This window comes from Stegostoma tigrinum, chromosome 7 (genome assembly GCF_030684315.1).
Source record: "Stegostoma tigrinum isolate sSteTig4 chromosome 7, sSteTig4.hap1, whole genome shotgun sequence".
NCBI classification, from domain to species: Eukaryota; Metazoa; Chordata; class Chondrichthyes; order Orectolobiformes; family Stegostomatidae; genus Stegostoma; species Stegostoma tigrinum.
The window spans coordinates 40003438-40023423 of NC_081360.1; the positions used below are offsets into that span (position 1 = coordinate 40003438).

Genomic DNA, 19986 nt, shown 5'->3' on the forward strand with positions numbered 1-19986 from the left:
ATTTGCATCTTCTGAACCCTTTACAAGAGATGGTACTCTACATCACCAGGGGAACTTTGACTAATGTTGTTGCCACAATGTTATGAGAACATTTGGGATAATCATATGTCCCTACCTTATCCACATTTTCAAATCCCACTTCATTGTCATCCTGCTGCCTGACATCAGCAACTGGTGAAATGTGACCATGGGCCTCTTGTCTTCTACTCAACTCCTCTCCCTGGGTCTGACTCTTTCCTTCAGTGATATAGATTTCTGACGTCCACAAACTGCTACCTGGGCAGCTAGTACAACTTCAGCTCAAAGGGTACGTGAAAGATATGGAAAGAACAAGCATGGCATTTGACCAGGGAGGTGACAGCCTTGTGCTATTACAACAAAACTATTAATCCAGAGACCCAGGTAATGTTCTGGAGACCAAGGTTCAAATTGTGCCATGACAGACTGTGAAATTTGAATTGAATAAACTTCTGGAATTAAGGGTCTAATGATGACAGTACAACCACTATCTAATTACTCTCACATTGTCCCAAAATCAGAGCTGATTACTGACAGTGGGGGCTTTTTTTCAATTTCATTCACAGGATGTGGGCATCACTAGTAAGTCAGTATTTATCCTCCATTGTCAATTGTCCAGAGGGCAGTTAAACTTCAACCACATTGCTTTAGGTCTGTAGTTACATGTAGGCCAGAGCAAGCAAGGATGGCAGATTGCCTTCCCTGAAGGATGTGAGTGAACCTAGCGACTGTTTTGCAAATTGCTCAGGCAATATGTAAATGTAATAAAAAGAAAATATTTGCAACAATGGTGCCAGAACTAAGAAATTACAGTTATCATGAAAGATGGAACTGATTGGAGCTTTTTTCTGTGGAGAGAATGCCTTAGAAATCATGCGATCTTTGATTGTACAAATGGGTTGAAAAGGGACCATGCTGGTTACTCATTAATGCAGCCCTGAAAGAAGAATAAAGTTCTTAACTCACAGAGGGCAAAATTTGGAACTCCATACAACAGGATGTGGTGGAGGTATAAAGCTCATATGTTCAAAAGGAAGTAATGATACATCAGAGAAATGAGAATAGCAAGCAATGTGAAAAAAAAGATGAGGCAGATAGAATAGGAAAAGAATGATGTGGACTATGAACAAGAATACAAACCAGTTGAGAAAAATTAGCCATTTCCATGCTGTGTATGATTAATACATTTGTATGTTCTAAAACTGAATGATACCCATTTATTTTAAGTGGGTTAATGCCTTCACTAACTAATAGGCCATGCCATATTACACACAGTTCTGGCTTTAGGCACTCAGTTGCTAAATGCATTTTTAGTGTGGAACTGAATAATACACATAAGACAAGCCAGGGAACCACGGGCCAATGAGCCTGACAGCAGTGGTGGGCAAGTTATTGGAAAGGATACTGAGAGAAAAGATCGACCAACATTTGGATAGTCAAGGTCCGATGAGGGATAGTCAGCATGGATTTGTGCGCAGGAAGTCATGTCTGACAAATCTTTCAGCGTTTTTCAAAAAGGTAACCAAGAGGATAAATGAGGATAGGGCAGTGGATGTTGTCTACATGGATTTTAGTAAGGCCTTAGTAAGGTCCCACATGGCAGGCTAGTCATGAAGGTTAGGTCACATGGGATCCAGGGAGATCTAGATACTTGGATTCAAAATTGGATTGATGGTAGGAAGCAGACAGTGATGGGTGAAGGTTCTTTCTTGGACTGGATGCCCACGACTAGTCATGTATCGCAGGTGTCAGTGCTGGCACCTTTGTTATCTGTTATTTACATAAGTTATCTGGATATGAATGTACAGGGTATGATGAGTAAGTTTGTGGATGATACAAAATTAGGAAATATTGTTGATAGCAAAGAAGGTAATCAAAAATTACAGAGGGATCTTGATCAGATGGGGAAGTGGGCTGAGGATTGACAAATGCAGTTCAATATTGATAAATGTGAGGTGTTGCATTTTGGAAAGTCAAACCAAGGTAGGACTTATACAGTAAATGGTAAGGCCCTGAGGAGTGTTATGGAACAGAGGGACCAAGGAGTACAAGTATATAGTTCATTGAAAGCCGTGTCACAGGTGGACAGGGCAGTGAAGAATGCATTTAGCATGCTGACCTTCATCAGTCAAGGCACTGAGCATAGGAGTTGGAACGTTATGTTACAGTTGTATATGTCATTGGTAAGGCAACATTTGGAGTATTGTGCATAGTTTTGGTCACTCTGTTATAGGAAAGACATATATTAGCTGGAAATGTGCAAAGAAGATTTACGAGGATGTTGCCAGGACTAGTCAGCCAGAGCTATGGGGGGAGCTTGGCTAGGATAGGACTTTATTCCTGGGAAGGTAGGAGAATGAAGAGTGACATTATTGAGGTACGTAAAATCATGAGGGGCATAGATAGGATGAATGCATATAGTTTTCTTTTACTTCCAGGGATGGGGAATTGAAAACTAGAGGGCAGAGTTTTAAGGTGAGAGGGGATAGATTTATGAAGGTCTGGAGGGGCAACTTCTTCACACAGAGAGTGGCACGTACATGGAACAGGCCAGCAGAGAAAGTGGTTGAGGCAGGTACGATAGCAACACTTAAAAAACATTTGGATAGGTACAATGGATAGGAAGAGTTTAGAGGAATATAGTCCAAATGCGGCAATTGGAACCAGTTGAATGAGCACCATAGTCAGCATGGACCAGTTTAGGCCGAAGGGCCTGTTTCCATGCTGTATTACTCTATGACTCTATATAAGGAAACCCCTTTCTTTAAATATCAGGATGGCAGCAGATACGGTGGAATTAGATTCAAATACTCCTGAGCTTGTGAAGGAAAAGGTCAGCTAGTGCTTCAATTACTGACAAATATGTGTTTATGGCTTTTGAGGATTAGAGAATTAGTGCATTAGCTGTAGTGGTAACACGCTTAGCTTGTGTCAGAAAACAGGTTGAAATCCTATACGAGAGATGTGAATACAGAGTCCTCTGTAAATTTGCCAAGGAAGTGATGTTTGAATGAAGATGCATTTTTTGGATAAAATGTTAAACCGAGGCTTAGTCTTTCCTCGCAAGAAGCACAAAAGAGCTCGTACCATTATTTGTTAAAAAAAACCATGTTACACTGGTGTTCTGTAAATGTACAAATCCCAATCAAGATCAGTAACATGGATTAGTCATTATCACATTGCTGTTTGTGAGACATTGCAGTGTGAAAATTGGCAGCTGTGTTTTTTACATTACAGCAGTGACTGCACGTTAAAAGTGCAAATTGGCTTGTGAAGTGCCTTGGGAGTTGGGGAAGATTCGATAAAAATGTATGCCTATTTTACAGAAATTCAGAAATGAAGAGGATCCATCACCAGCAACCACCTAGAAATCGGCATCCATTTCAAGCCCACCGACTCCCACAGCTATCTAGAATACACCTCCTCCCACCCACCTTCCTGCAAAAATGCCATCCCTATCTAAAATACACCTCCTCCCACCCACCTTCCTGCAAAAATGCCATCCCTATTCCCAATTCCTACGCCTCCGTTGCATCTGCTCCCAGGATGAGGCATTCCACTCCCGTACATCTCAGATATCTTCAATCTTGAAGGACCGCAAATTCCCCCCTGGAGTGGTTGAGAATGCCCTTGACCGTGTCTCCCGCATTTCCTGCAACTCATCCCTCACACCTCCTCCCTACAATAAAAACCAAAACAGAATCCCCCTCATGCTCACGTACCACCCCACAAACCTCTGGATCCAACGCATCATCCTCCAACACCTCTGCCATCTGCAATCCGACCCCACCACCAAAGCCATTTTTCCCTCCCCACCTTTATCTGCCTTCCAGAGGGATCACTTTCTCCGTGATTCCCTCGTCCACTCCACACTCCCCTCCAGCCCCACCACACCCGGCACTTTTCCCTGCAACTGCAGGAAGTGCTACACCTGAGCTAAGCGCTGAAGCTATCAAAAATTCTGATTTAAATAATTAGAATTCATCAGCAACACAATTTTCACATTTTTATTTTCAAATTATCACACCGTTACAGAGTGCTGTATAATGAAACAGGATTAACAACGAATTATATAGAGAAACTTAGACCACATGAATCATTAACTTTCCTAGAGGAGAGCTGTTTTTTGACACATCACTGTGTATTGTTGGATATGTCTGCAGGAAGGTCAAAATCGAGGCTATCCTCAGCATTGCAAGGATATAAACAACTCATTCTTCATCTTGCTGGAACATATTAATCTTCCAATTTTGTTGGTGCTCTGCAGCTGTTGTCCAAGGATTGATTGGTATGTGAAAAAAATTCCATTAACCAGCTTCAGTTTATAGCTAAAAGTTGAAGAAGAACTAATCCCTATACAATAAACTGCTTTACTTTCTAGCCGCAATTTTGTTTTGCAAAGTTCAGCTGAATTGCAAAAAGCCTTAATCTGGTTGCAGTTAAATCCCTTTAAAATTACTTTCAGTTGCAGAGGAAAAGGAAAACTAAATGTTGAAATGGAAGACATTTTGTGAGGAAATGACCTGCATGAATTAACAGTGCTGCACGAGTAATGTTAGAAGGGTCAGGTCATACCAATACTGAGGAATATTTATGACTTACAAAGGTTTAATCTTGAACTAAAATGCACTATTTTAGCTGGTATGAATTTTATTGGTATCAGTGATGAAAGGAGAATGCACACACAAGTTCATTTTCATTGTCTGACAGAGTGCAAATGTTGGAGTATAAGAACGGAAAAGTCTTTCTGCAACTGTAGAAGGTGCTGGTGAGAACACATCTGGAGTATTGTGCGCAATTTTGGTCCTCTTATTTAAGGGAAGTTATTATTTCATCGGAAATGGTTCAGGGAAAATTCACTAGGATGATGCCTAATACGGTGGGATTATTTTATGAGCAAAGATTAAACAGTTTTGGTCTCTATTCACTGGAGTTTAGAAGAATGAGAGGTGATCACATTGAGATATTAGAGGATTCTTCAGGGATTTGCCAGGCTAAATGCTGAGACGATGTTTCCCCTCATGGGAGAATCTAGGACTAGTGGGTATAGTCTCGGAATAAAGGGACACCTTTTAAGACTGTGATGAAGAAGAATTTATTCTCTCAGAGGATTGAGTGTCTTTGGAACTCCTTAGCACAGAGAGCTGTGGGAGGGGAGGCAGGCGGAGTCCTTGTGTATAATTAAGGCTGAGATAGTTAGATCTTGGAACAGTTGAGGAATCTAGGGTTGTGGGGAAAGGGCAAGAAAGTTGATGGAAGGAATGCCTGATCAGGCATGATCCTGCTGAATGGTAGAGCAGGCATGAGGGGCCACATAGCCAACTCCAGTTCCTATTTCGTACGGTCTTATAATTTCTATATTTTCCACTATTAAGAACACTTTGAATAAGCATGTTGAAAGATTTAACAATGATTGCTTAGATAAATTAAACATTTGGTTGAAAGAACAAATAGAGTAAGTTATGGTTAGTTCAAGAACATTTCATCTCCCAGAGTTAATCAGTTAGTATTATATTTACATCAGATCTGTTAATCATTATTCATAAGCAAATTAATGTTTATAATGTGGCTATTAGGAAGATGTGTTCAATATGTTTCATCAGATTAAATTATATTAAATTGACAGCCTCTCAATTCTTTTCCCAAATGATCATTTTCTACACTCTTCAGTGATGATATAATCAAAGTATGGGGCAGATTCCAGTATAATGAATTAACAGAAAATACAACCTTTGAATCAGCTGAGTATTATGAAATTATTTTTTTGCCTCCATGTTCATTTTAACTTACTGATGTCTGCCGTAGTATGAGCTGTATAATAGATGAACATGTCGGAAGTCTATCTGTGCCCATTCTCATTCAAGAACTATATCACAATGTCTGCTCAGGTACACATGTGAGCACGCTCCAGTGCATTACCAATTAATTCCTCTTCATTGGCCTAGGGAAATACTTAGCTTCTGTTTCATGCTTTTTTTCTGTCAGAATTGAGATTGAAAACATAGACATGTGAAGAATTGCAGTTGAAAATGCACTTCAAATTATTTGTCAGCACATAATTTACTTTCAGTCTCTATCCTTGGTCTCTTGAGTAATCAAACATGCAGGCAGGATGATGTATTTGTTTAGTGAACCAAGATAAATTGTATCAACAAAATATAATGAATAGGAAATCTTAAATGAAATAGTGAACTTTAAATGAAAAATATGGTCTTGAAAATTTATTTCTTTCCAACTTTCCAAAATTTAGCTGGAATTGTCAGCCTCTATATGTCATAATGTGCAATGAATTTAACAATCTGGGAGCTCAACATTGTGGAATGACCAGGTAATGCTCATATTACCTACTCTTATCTTTGGAATTAGCAGGACAAGAAAAAAATCATCAATATCTGTTTAAAGTAGTTTTCAGCCTCTGCATTACAAATCAATTAAGAATTATCATAAAATCACACAGCTCAGAAGGTTATTTGACCCATCATGTCCGTGCCAGGCTCTGAAAGAGCTATTTAATGAGCCCCAGTCCTTTTGCTTTCTCTATAATCCTGTATTTTTCCCCACGGCACACAATTATTTAGATCCCTTGGAAGTCTGAAATGATAAATACATTTCTTTTACCCTTTTGGAGTGAACACATTGCTCACTGCTCAACTCACTGCTAAATAAAAATAATTCTAATGGTTTCTTCTAATTCCTAGATGTAAGAAGTTAGAATGTTAGATTATTTTGCATTTTACTGCTTTTCCTGCAGGAATTTGTGATTGTCTTGACAACTCATTAACAATCACAACTATGTTTCCTCTGAGAATTAACTAAACAAAACCATGATAGGACCTGAATGATCATAGCCTTGGTAGTGCATGTTACATCTGCCTGTTAAGTTTACCACAGCCTTCAAAACTCTGTCAGATTTCACATGCACTTTAGTTTTGTATCTCAGCTGAATCTAGATGGAAAGATGACGGCAGAGTCATTCACCCTTCAGGTGCATGTAGATAGGTTGCTTGACTGCTCACATTGTATTTAGAAACCCTGTAGATATAATAAGATCGCTGTTTTGCTGAAGTATTTTTAATAGTTTTTGCATTACATTGAATATGAGGTAGAATTGCAAGATTAGCATTACCAATAGAAAAATTACTGCATAAGGACACCATTGAGATATTGTACAGAAATGAACTGCAATTGTTTCCCTGCAACTAGCTACACATATTATTTACGTGTGTCCACCTTGATTATTATTTATGTTTCACACCACTAAATGAGAAGAGGTATTAAGATCATCTAAAATGCACATATGAATTTACGATTAAACAATTTCAATGCAAAATTAGTTAGAATTGACCAGCAATAGCGATTGGCTATAGTTATTGTTTGGTGAGCAGAGCAGTTCATCTACTAATACCATTCCTTAATGCTTCTGGATATTAATTTCTGAAATTACCAATGGCCCAGATTTTGTGGTAATAATGTTGGTGAAACTGGCAGTATCCACCATCATTACTCTTCTCAAACTGCAGAAGCTTCTGAAGTCTGCATATACACTGTTCATTGTAGAAACCTAAATGCTGCTGCCTCTGAATCTATGCTTCTCCATTTAGAATGCTGCTGAGTCCCCAATCAAAAATCACTAAATAGACAAAGGGTTTGCCCCTTTTCTGTCACTATTCATTCTTGGAATGTCGACATCTCAGACATGCCAGTGTTTATTGCCTTTCCCTAGCTGCCTTTGAGATGGTAGTGGTCGGCAGACTTCTTGAACTACTGTAGTTGAAGTGCCGTAGGTAGATTGACAATGCCCTTAGGGAGAAAATTCCAGGATTTTGACCAAGTGACAGTGAAGGAATGGTGACATAATTCCAATTCAGGATGGTGAGTAGCTTGAAGGGGAACTTGCAGGTGGTGATGTTCTTCTGTATCTAATGTTCCTGTCCTTCTAGTTCGAAGTGGTCATGGGTTTGGAAAGTACTCTGCAAGGATCCTTGATGAATTTCTGTAGCGCATGTTGTAGATAGTACACACTGCTGCTGTTGAGCATTGGTGGTGGAGGGAATGGATGCTTGTAGATATGGTGCCTATGAAATGGACTGCTTTGTCCTGGATAGTGTCAAGCTTCTTGAGTGTTGTTGGAGCTAGACTCATCCAGGCAAGTGGGGATTATTCAATTACATTACTGACTTGTGTCTTACAGATATCCTGGTAGAAATACTTTGAGGAGAGCTAGTCATTGCAGTATTCCTTGCCTCTGAACTATAAGACCATAAGACCATAAGACATAGGCGTGGAAGTAAGGCTATTTGGCCCGTCAAGTTCACTCTGCCATCTAAATCATGGCTGATGGGCATTTCAACTCCACTTCCCTGCACTCTCCCCGTAGCCCTTGATTCCTTCTGAGATCGAGAATTTGTCGATCTCTGCCTTGAAGGCATCCAATGTCCTGGCCTCCACTGCACTCTGTAGCAATGAATTCCACAAGCCCACCACTCTCTGGCTGAAGAAATGTCGTCTCATTTCAGTTTTAAATTTATCCCCTCTAATTTTAAGGCTGTGCCCACGGGTCCTAATCTCCCCGCCTAACGGAAACAACTTCCTAGCATCCACCCCTTCTAAGCCATACATTATATTGTAAGTTTCTATTAGATCTCCCAGCAACCTTCTACACTCTGATGAATACAATCCCAGGATCCTTAGCCGTTCATCATACGTTAAACCTACCATTCCAGGGATCATCCGTGTGAATGGTAGCGACCACATCTGCAGCAAGTGTTGGTTGCTGGAAGAACTCCGGATCAGAGTAAATGATAGGTTTTTTTAGATCTCTGTGAAAATCTTTCTTCAGATCGACAATGAGAGTTGTCATTATATCCCTGATCCCAAAATTCAGATCATTGGCATGTGAATAGTTAATGATGTAGGTATCAATGGCAAGTAATGATTCTGGTTTCACATATGAGCAGTACGGTGTGTAAAGCAAGGTTGGGCTAAATATGTTGTTGACCTTCTGGAAACACAATTTATGATGTTCTTATTGGCTTGGGGAAGCGTAAAGCTGTACTTAGCATATTAGTGAATAAAATTTATTTAATGGTATTGCACACAATTAAATAGAAAATGTTATGATCTTTTGGTTTCTGATCTCCTTTATATACAACAGTGAATATTACAACTCGCTTGACTGCAACATTCACACTGTGAGGCAGGATGATGGCTGGAATTATTTTTTTTACACTCTGGTGCAATGAAGAAATGCTCTCTTACTGATTATAAAAACTGAATTTAAATAATCTTAAATGGCTTGTTTTGATATACAAAATTTATTTTCACTGTCAATAATGCTGTAACCTCAGAAACAATGCTCTTATGCATGTGTACGCATTAGAAAAAGCTCAAGAAAAACATTTTTCTATTTCTTGCCCAGTGACAGCTTTAAGCCTCCCGATTCAGGTAATGATATAGATAAGATGCAATACAGTGCATCACGGTTTTGATGACGTATATCAACCACCTTATAAAATCAGCCTTTAACCACACTACCAAAAACACTGCAATTATCCACATGCTCTTTATTTATGATGTCTGTGAGGAATACTGCTTAATTAGTGCTAGTTAATGCTGAATTAAAGTAATTTTCCAATTTAAGCAATGCTCAATCTGTCCAAAGCCAAACCAGATATGTCCAAAATTATTTCAATTTTGATGGCAAAATATCTCTGCATTAGTATTCTTAAGAAATGATTGTTACCATTGCTTGTTGCGATATCAGATCTTAGGGACACACTTGTCAAAATGCACTAATTTTTCCAGCCCAGTGATACAAACAAGTCATATTATTAACTTAAACCTTCCAAGGTATAAACAAGGATTCACATAATACCACGTATTTTGCCATTATCTGGTAAAACAGTCACATTGTCAATATTTTACTGTCAGCTGTGTAACAAATTTGTATCTTGTATTCTTTGACATCGTTTGGTTACAAAGACATATAATATACAGTCATGGAAATATATGGATAACAGTAAGTTATAAGATGTCAAAATAATTGTGGGTTTAGATGATGTTTCTAGACAATTTAATACAAATTCTGATAGTTTAGTTCATCATTGATTGCATAAATATCTGTGTGTGTGTGTATGCGCATACCAATTTTAAACAGCTAATTTGATCTAGCAGTAACATATATCAGTACAAAATTCGGTGACAAGGTGCATCAGGTATACACACAACATTCACTTGATAAAAAAACAGCATACGACCAATAATTACAACAAAGTAGAAAGAAATTCCCTACCTAATATATTTTAAAAGTTTTGTGTGTATTTTGGACCAAACTCATGGATATTTATTTACATTGCTGTAAACACTATCAGCAGTACATCAGTATTAATACTCTGTAGACTTCAAGTATAACAGCAGGTTCTGCAGCAAGAAGGGAACATTCCAATATAAGATGCAAAAAAGGGATTTGTGTGACACATTACAAAGGGTATCCTTATTATTCTCTCTACCACTTTGTAAAAAGATTGTAAACACACCCAAAATAGGTAATGCCAATAATGCTTTACAGGCTTAATGAAAATCCCGGCCTGGATTCCAGGCTACTTAGGTAAACATATAGTTCATTTCATATTTTAGGTGTTGTGGCCTGTCAGATGCAGGAAATTTTAGGTGGTAAAATTAGAATGAAGTAAATGGTGGAGTGGAATAGTAGGACTATGTAGCGTCAGTAATGGGGGGAGCAATGTAGTAGCCGGCAAGGGATGGAGGGCAAAATGACATGGGAGAAGAGCACAAGTAGGAATGATATGTAGTTGTGGAGCTGCTAGGAAAGTCGGGTGACCTCCATGATAAAGGCCAGGGGTTAATGAAATATGTGTTAAGTGTGACGGGAGAGAATGGACATGTGGAACAGACTGTGAGTATGGTTGCGTGAATACTCCTGCGGAAAGTGCAGCTGCAGTAGCAGTGTGATGTTGGAGCACAGTCCGGTGAATTGTTGTAATTGATGCAGTCGTCACTGATTGTTGACGAGAGATTGGCTGCTGCACAGGATTTGCTGCAATGGGTGAAGGTGTCTTCACTTTGCTGACTAGCTTCTGTTGTTCTATGTGATGCTGAGCTTGAATCTGCAGTTGCTTGTATTTCTCAATTTCATCTGGTGTGAATGATATTGTTTGAGACAATGGTGAAAACGTTTTGTGTGTTTGTTCAGTACTTCCATTTTGATCGTCAATCATCGCCGTTGCTTCATTCTGCAGAGTTTGCTGGGTGTGGCAGTGTGGAATATTTGAATTGTCTTGAAGCCATGATGCTCTTTCTACATGTGTTTCAGGTGCAGTTTCATAATGACAAAGAAATACCTCATTTAGAGATGGCTTCATATCTTTGTTATCGCCATACAAATCTGTCTGTTTCTGATGAATTACTTCTTTCTGTGATAGAGTCTTCACAGTCGGTACCTTTTCACTCTGTGGCAACACAGTGCCATCATTTAGGACAAATGAAAGCCTGGGAAGCAAAATATTCTCTGAAGGGTCTTTGTGATTAATCCACATTTCTGAAAAACTGTTTTTCGTGCACTCATCAAATTCACATCTGTCCTGTGTCATTTTAGATGCTTCTGCATCTGTAAAACAGTTGTTTATCTTGGAATGGTAACCTTCTGCAAATGTTCCTGTTGATAGCTCAAACACTGAACTGCAGCTTTCCTCTGCCTGCTGTACCACAGAGTGAGAGATATTTATCATATTTGTATCTTGCCTTGGGGTAATTGGTGCAGGATTTTCACAGAGATTCTCTTGACATGAAGAATAGCAAGGCTGCAACTCATCAGCCAAAAAACACTTCCTCTTTTCTCTTCCTGATATTTCGCTCTTGAAGTAATGCCTGGTTTTACATTGCTTCTTTCGTCTGTGAGATTGCCCTCTCCGACTGTATCTACTATCTGAGTTAGAGCTACCCACATGGCTCAAATGCCTGCCTGACGAATTTGAGATTTGTTTATGATATCCATCTGGGGATGAAGCAAGTCTATGTCTCCTGCGTTTGTGATAGACAATGACAGGCTTGCCATTCAGCGAGTCATATCTTCTCTTCACTGAAAGGTTCTGGCAAGAATGCCTTTCATCACTCTGTTGATCTGAATATTCAATATCTGATAAAGAATTGTAGCCATTGCCTCTTGTTCTTTGCTTACTTGTAAAAGTACACATGGTACAGGACGAATGGCAGTTTCTTGAAGAATCCCCCGACGATGAACACAGGTTATGTTGTTTGCAGCCGTTTCTTTCACTGCCTATAAGAAAATCACCATCTTCTCCATAGCCCTCACTACTCTCTCTTTTCTCTCCCAATTCATGATTTGTATTGCATACTCTACTTTTCCAATTACTTTGCCAAGTGTCCTGTTTGACATTGCTGCAATCAACTATTTTCTGAGTTTTACCCAGTGTCTGTAAAACTGCATTATTTTGATCACAGTTAACTTCAGATTGTTCTGGGTGTCCTTCTGAATATTCTTTTTGTTGTTGTTCTTGTCTGTGTCTGCATTCGACTGTGTCTGTAGTATTTTCTTCTTTAAACAATTCATCGGTTCTCTCACTTGCCTCCTTTCTTGACTCCACTGAGAGTCTTCTCCTTTTCATTTTTTTGTTGATGCAGCTATGCTCTTTGTCTTTCCTATTTGTATAACTTTCTTTTTCAATATCTTTCTTCCTTTGCTTATGCTTTAAATGCCTATAAGACTTTTTGTGCTTTTTCCATTTTTCAGATTTGCAATGGGGTGCAATTCCTTTCACGGGTTCTTCCTGGCCAATTCCATTGTAGTACAGATTTAATCCAACCATTTGTTCATTGCAAAGGTTCAGCGTCTTTTCAAAACGGTTGGCAGCACTTTGCACATTGACGCTGGAGACATCTGGTTTCATTTCAGAAAATCCACTTGAAAGGTTCCTTTTGGCAGGTCTGCTTAATTCTTTTGATGAGGTTTGGGATGTGTCAAAATAATTTGCTTTGGATTTACGCTCCTCCACGTAACTTTTAGTTTGGGATGACCTAAAGTCAAAATAAAGAGGGTTGCAGCAAAAAGATATGGAAGGCTCAGTGTTAGTGAAATTCAACATCTCTGATGGCCACTGAAGAACCGTTGACTCATCCTTGCTGACAACAGGGAAGAAAGGTGCATCTGGTCTTCTGCCTACACAAGGATTGTTTTTTACATCAGCCCTTTTTGCCTCTACATGTAGAGAGCAACAATTCTCAGACAAACCACGAAGGAAATCTTCAGTGACATCGCCATTTTGTATTAACTCATTAGCTGTTTTAGATGTTTCATCTTCCACTGGTGAACTGAATGCTTCATTACTTAATGTATCAACTCCATGTCGGTCCTCAATAGTAGCAAAGCACACCGAACTGTCATTTTCTGAGGCTTTTTCTTCCTTAGTTACAACGTTGTAGAGTGTATCTTGCTTTTCTACTGGCATGGAAGTGCAGAAGAGAAGTTTTGGCTTATTCTTGCCTTGAACTTGAGTCATGCAGGAAGTTAAACAGCTTTCTGCTGTACTGTTCTGATCCTTTATTATCAAATGCTGAACCCCTTCTTTAATCAAGGGCATTGATTTGGTGCAGCAATTGCTTTCCTCTTGGTGTTTACTGCTTTCTGGCTTAACTTCAAAATCTGCAACTGTTTCTATGCTGGAATTTGTTTGCGTACTGCAAGTATTCCAGTTGATTTTGCGTTTGAGGCTTGTATTCATTTTGCTTGGTCCTTCTTCAGTGCTGTCACAGAAAACAGCTGCCGATGATTCCAGTTTTACAGGAATTTTCTTGGGAAAGGAAAAAGAGAATCCTATTTTTTGTCCACAGGTTTGTTTTCCCAGTAAACAATGTTCAGCTTTACAGATGTCAGATGTATTGCTTAGAGAAAGTTTATTCTTTCCCCTACTATTATCATCAGTACTGCCTGCCATGCTGTCTTTTGGATCTGTTGATTCCCTGTCTGCTCTTCCACCATTCAGGCTGGCAAGTTGCTGATTTGTCCCTGAGGCATTTTTAACAGCAACAGTTGTGGACTTGAACATTGGACCACTCCCTGGGGCACTGAAGCATAACAAATAAGATAGTCTGAAACACTCCACACGAGCAACATATAGATACAGCATTACTGTCAATTCTACCAACTGCAGCAAAGACATAATAGAATATATAGATGACTCATTTCTTTCTACAAGGACAAGGCTGACAATGAAATGATTTCTGAAAAAGGTAACAGCATTAGGTTCTGTGTAGGTTCCATTGTTAAGCAGAATTCTACCTGACGGCCTTTACAATTAGCAACTCAACTCAAATAAATAGAAAATACCGCAGATGCTGGAATTGTGAAGCAGACAAAGGAAGTGCTGGAGAAACCCAACAGGTCTGGCAGCATTTGTGGGCTGAGAGACTCGGTTAATGTTTTGAGGCTGAACCTAATAACATTAGCCTGGACCTCTAGGTTACTAGTCCAATGGTGTTAACACTTTGTCACGATACAGGAGAATTATTGTTTTGGAGAATGAAAATTAATTCAAAAGTAACACATTGGTACCAAACTCATTAAGATATATATGAGTGGCATCAGTAGAGATTGGAAAGAGGGGAACATAAATAATAGAAAACAGATTAAAATCTAGGTTAAAGAAAGGGAAGTGTATGGGTCAGAGATAATGGGAACTGCAGATGCTGGAGAATTCCAAGATAATAAAATGTGAGGCTGGATGAACACAGCAGGCCCAGCAGCATCTCAGGAGCACAAAAGCTGACGTTTCGGGCCGAGACCCTTCATCAGAGAGGGGGATGGGGAGAGGGAACTGGAATAAATAGGGAGAGAGGGGGAGGCGGACCGAAGATGGAGAGTAAAGAAGATAGGTGGAGAGAGTATAGGTGGGGAGGTAGGGAGGGGATAGGTCAGTCCAGGGAAGACAGACAGGTCAAGGAGGTGGGATGAGGTTAGTAGGTAGATGGCTCAGTTCGCAACAAACAACTGCATCTCCCAGTCGCAAACCATTTCCACTCCCCCTCCCATTCTTTAGATGACATGTCCATCATGGGCCTCCTGCAGTGCCACAATGATGCCACCCGAAGGTTGCAGGAACAGCAACTCATATTCCGCCTGGGAACCCTGCAGCCTAATGGTATCAATGTGGACTTCACCAGTTTCAAAATCTCCCCTTCCCCAACTGCATCCCTAAACCAGCCCAGTTCGTCCCCTCCCCCCACTGCACCACACAACCAGCCCAGCTCTTCCCCCCCACCCACTGCATCCCAAAACCAGTCCAACCTGTCTCTCCCTCCCTAACCTGTTCTTCCTCTCACTCATCCCTTCCTCCCACCCCAAGCCGCACCTCCATCTCCTACCTACTAACCTCATCCCACCTCCTTGACCTGTCCGTCTTCCCTGGACTGAACTATCCCCTCTCTACCTCCCCACCTATACTCTCTCCACCTATCTTCTTTACTCTCCATCTTCGGTCCGTCTCCCCCTCTCTCCCTATTTATTCCAGTTCCCTCTCCCCATCCCCCACTCTGATGAAGGGTCTAGGCCCAAAACATCAGCTTTTGTGCTCCTGAGATGCTGCTTGGCCTGCTGTGTTCACCCAGCCTCACATTTTATTATCTAAATGTATGGATCAGCTTGGTTTAGTTGGAGAATTCAAAGGTAATGCCAAAATAATTATCTCTACATTGGATAATGCTAATATTCCAACGATGACATATCTAGGTTTAGAGAATTAAGAAATAACTAATCAAAAAGTTCAGGAAACATCTTCCACAGCAGCTGAGGTATCGAGTTGTTCAACTGAAATATTACACTTGCTTGGATGGATTCCCCAATTGCACTGACAGATCAAGTTTCCCCTGGGCCCAATTCACCTGAAACCAGCCAAGCCAGGATAAAAGATAAGAATTTCAATTGCTATTGATGTCTAGTGCACACTGTGTTTCTGTGGTATTTTGTGCTTGTTTAAAAATGATTGTGGTGTGTAGAAAATAATACTTCAGACTTCATTTAATCAGCAAAGTAAGTTTACATTAATTACACGTTTGCTGACCTTTGAGTAGTTAAGTTCTCCTTTTTGGCATAAGGAGACTAGTGAACATTACGAAAGCAATGGTATTAAAAATGTTACATTTTACAAACAAAGCCTGACTAACGTGCTCCAATTAAATGAGTTCTTATAGCTCTTAAAATCATTTTTTTTACAATAATCTCAAGTGTTTGGTGAGCTGTTCTTACGGGGAGAAAAAGCTCACTTTTGTGAAATAACCATTTTCAGCTGTAATACTAAGCTGTAAAGATTCACTGCTGTTAAACACATATCAACGTGTTTTTTTAATAATGCAATAATGTGACCTGCTGCTGGGGGAATGAAATCTTATTAATGTGATTATGTAAATAGTTTTGAGTTTAAATCCAAACCGCAAATTCACTTCAGAATACTGGGTCAATTTCAAATGTAATTAGTGTGTAAGGCAGAAATTTTACTACAATATGTAAATGACCCATTAATGGACATTTAAATTAGAATATTTTAGGTGACATAGAAAGCCTTTTGCTGAAGGAATCCTCCTATTATATACATTGCTCATGACCAAGGCACATATTGTTCTGATGTACAAGTGACATTTGGACTTGGAATATGACCATGCCTCGGGCAAATATTGAGGATCATCCTGTTAACACGTACCAATTATAAATTGCTGTGATTTACATAGATACGTGGCACAGATACAGGCCTAATTAGCTCATGCTGGAGTTTATGTTGTACTCAAGCTTCCGCTTATCTTTCCTTTTCTAGTTCTATCATTCTAAACTTTGAATCCCATCTCACTCATTTTCTAATTTCACCTTACATGCAACTATGGTATTCACTTCAACTACTCTCTGCAGTAGTGAGTTCTGCATTCTCACCATTCTTTACATGAAGAAGTTTCTTCTAAATTATCAATTAGATTTCTCCCTGTATTCAATCCATTAAAATCTTTCAAATTTTAAAGACCTCCACTGGATCATCCCTCAGCCTTTCTTCAGGGCAAAAGAGGCTCAGTCTGTCATTCCTTTACAGATAATGTGAACCCACACATTTCTGATGACAGCTTTGTAAGTTTCTACTTACCAACGCCTCCAAATCCTTTTAGAATAAAGGAAACACAACTGAAAGCCTTACTCCAAGTTTAATCAGAGCAGGTTTTAACACAGGTTATGCATAACTTACCTACTTTCCAATTCCATACCTTTAAATGATAAAGCCTAGTGCTTGATTTTATTTTAATGGATTTGCTAACCTATAGTGCAACGTTTAGTGACTGATTCATTAGCTTCAAAATCCGTTTGTTTGTTTAGCCCGCCTAAACTTATCCTTTCAAATCAGTCATAAGTGACCTCTACTAGTTTAGGAATATAAAATTACTGTTATCAGTGAAGACAAAATCAATATTGTTTGATGATGTATGTCACACTTTTTTTTCCCTTGAGCTCTGCTAGTATGGTTTCAAATTCTTTAAGTTTTGGAAAATGCTATTATCCTATTTTCATATGTTAATGCATATTATCTGGAATCATTGGAGAGAATTTAACGATTTTAAATTTTTCAAAGGTTTTAACTTTCCATGAGGTTTAAAACAAAAACATTTAAATTTGTCATGAAGTTCCTTTTAAGGAGGTTGCAAACTTCCTTTGAGCCAAAAGGTCTAGATTGAAGCCATACTACAGAGCTTTTTGGTCAATTCTGAACATGGCCAAACAACTTGAGAGTATCAATCTGTGAATCCTTCTGGCAAATCCTTTTTCATCAGCAAACTTTGGAAAGAATTTGGGTCCTCTACCATTGTTATTGGTAACTCTAGACTATGGCGTTGCCATTTAAATTAAACTCCTCAGGAGCTCTGGTGGCTGATTGGCTGGCGTGGATCAGATTTGTGCTAACAGCATCGGGTTAGTCTCCGTTCTGGTTGGGATGGATGCTGCTTTCTTATCCTCTACAATGCAGTGGATCAGACCTATCTTTAGACAGAGAGCCCGAGAAGAAGTGGCTCCTTTTGGTGCATCAATGCTTGGAAAGGTGTCATTTCATTTGTAATTAAATGACATTTAAGCTCAGTTAGCTCAGTTTGCTGGATGGCTGGTTTGTGATTTAGAGTGATACCAAAACCGTAGGTTCAACTTCCACACCCAACTGAGACTACCTTGAAGGTCCCAGCAAGTCAACTCACCCCTTGCCTGATGTGTGCTGACCCTTGGGTTAAACCACCATCGTTAGACTTTCTTTAATGAGAGAGCAGCCTATGGTCGAATAGGACTATGACAGCTTTACTTATTTACTCACCATACAACTTGCTTTCTGAGTTCAGCTAGCTCATGTAAACGTTTGAGTGCTTTTTCCTGTTTCTTTTCATCTTTCCTAGACTTGGAAGCCACATTCCGAGCAAACTCCCTCTGCTTCAGTTCTTTAAGTCTCTGAAAAAGTAGAACAGTTGTAAGGTTAAATTATAAGACTTCTAACCTTAATCAAATTGTATTATGAATCCACTTTCTTTCTGCAACAGCTGTATTTGGCAGACTTAGTGAGGGTGACACAATGGATCAGACACTGACCTTCCATCTACTTACAAATCCAAGGCAAATTGGTAGGATCTGTCTACTGGATGCTGGTATCTGTATGAAATGAGTCTGAGAAAGTAGGCAGGGCTGAGAACATCAAACCAATTGAGATGGATGAAAATATAGATAAGAATCATTGATAGATTTCCAAGAGTAGCTTGTGTAGGAGCTAGGGAAAATGTAGCGGCATGAGCCTCTATTTTGAAGTTATAATGAGATACCTTGCTGGAACAGAATCAGCGAGCTTTACTGTCCTCACAGCTGTGATCTACTTGAACAAAAACAAAGTTGCTGGAAAAGCTCAGCAGGTCTGACAGCATCTGTGGCGGAGAAAAAAAGAGTTAATGCTTTGGGTCCGGTGACCCTTCCTCAGAACTGTGATCGACTTGACCTGAGTGCGCTTGACGTCAATTCTTTCATCCATCAGCACAAGTATCTTTCACATTGAACATAAAAATTCACAAAAAAAGTGGCGCTAAGTTCACACCTGCAATGACTGGATGACCAAGCATTAGTTTTAAAACACTTTATGTGCTGTTTATGCATTATTTGACAGCGGAATTTTAGCCATGTGAAGACCGTTTATTTTACAGAATTCCAGCCAATGGTTATGGTGCAGTCGTCTGCTGGGTCTTTATAGCATAAGTGAGATGACCTTTCTGAGGCCGGGGTGTTTCAGAATGGCAGAAATGCAGGTCTGTGCATCAGTTGTTGGGTTTAATATCCCAGTTCCTGCAAAATAACTGCCAGGGCATTAACCCAATTGTGCTTCCTTTTTCTTTACGGACAGGCAAGCGGGTAGACGCTTTGTTTGTCTGTAAAACTTGCATTGTCAGTGTCATGAGTATCACCTAGCACTATGCATGTAAAGGAAGAGCTCAAATTTAAATTTAACTTGTATTTGAACTAAATGTAAGCTAACACTGGGAATTTTCTGCCAGTGACCAACCGGCAATACCAGTTTTAAACTCAGGTTGCAAACTACTCACCAGGATGCAACAAGACAAACGAGAAAGTAGGTTTGCAAGTTAGTGACACGGCTGAGTGTTCCCAGAAAATATAAGGGGTAGAATTTGTGAACGTCATATTGCACTAAGAAAGCATAAAAGTATGCGGAAAATTGATAATGGAACAAACACAGAGCCTTTGAATCTTAATGCACAACGTATTCGGAATGAGGAGGAAAACTGATGGCACAAATCGAGGGAAGTGAATAAGATCTCTAGCCGTTATGGAAACACGGTCACAAGGAGGTCAAAACTAGACTCAATATTTAGGGATGTTTGACCTTTAGGAAGAACAGGGGGAATGGAAAAGGTAGTGAGGTA

General features: G+C 39.5%; 1 protein-coding gene across 1 annotated transcript in view; it reads right to left on the reverse strand.

Moving 5' to 3' along the window:
• Positions 1–4048: 4048 nt before the first annotated feature.
• znf804a (zinc finger protein 804A) overlaps positions 4049–19986 on the reverse strand; it is a 362033-nt gene continuing 346095 nt past the window's right edge. Inside the window, exons 3-4 of the mRNA XM_048533683.2 lie at positions 18384–18514; positions 4049–14118 (exon numbers count right to left, since the gene is read on the reverse strand). Of these exons, the coding sequence (XP_048389640.1) occupies positions 10683–14118; positions 18384–18514 (3567 nt within the window). The 3' untranslated portion in view covers positions 4049–10682. The remainder of the gene's footprint in view (positions 14119–18383; positions 18515–19986) is intronic.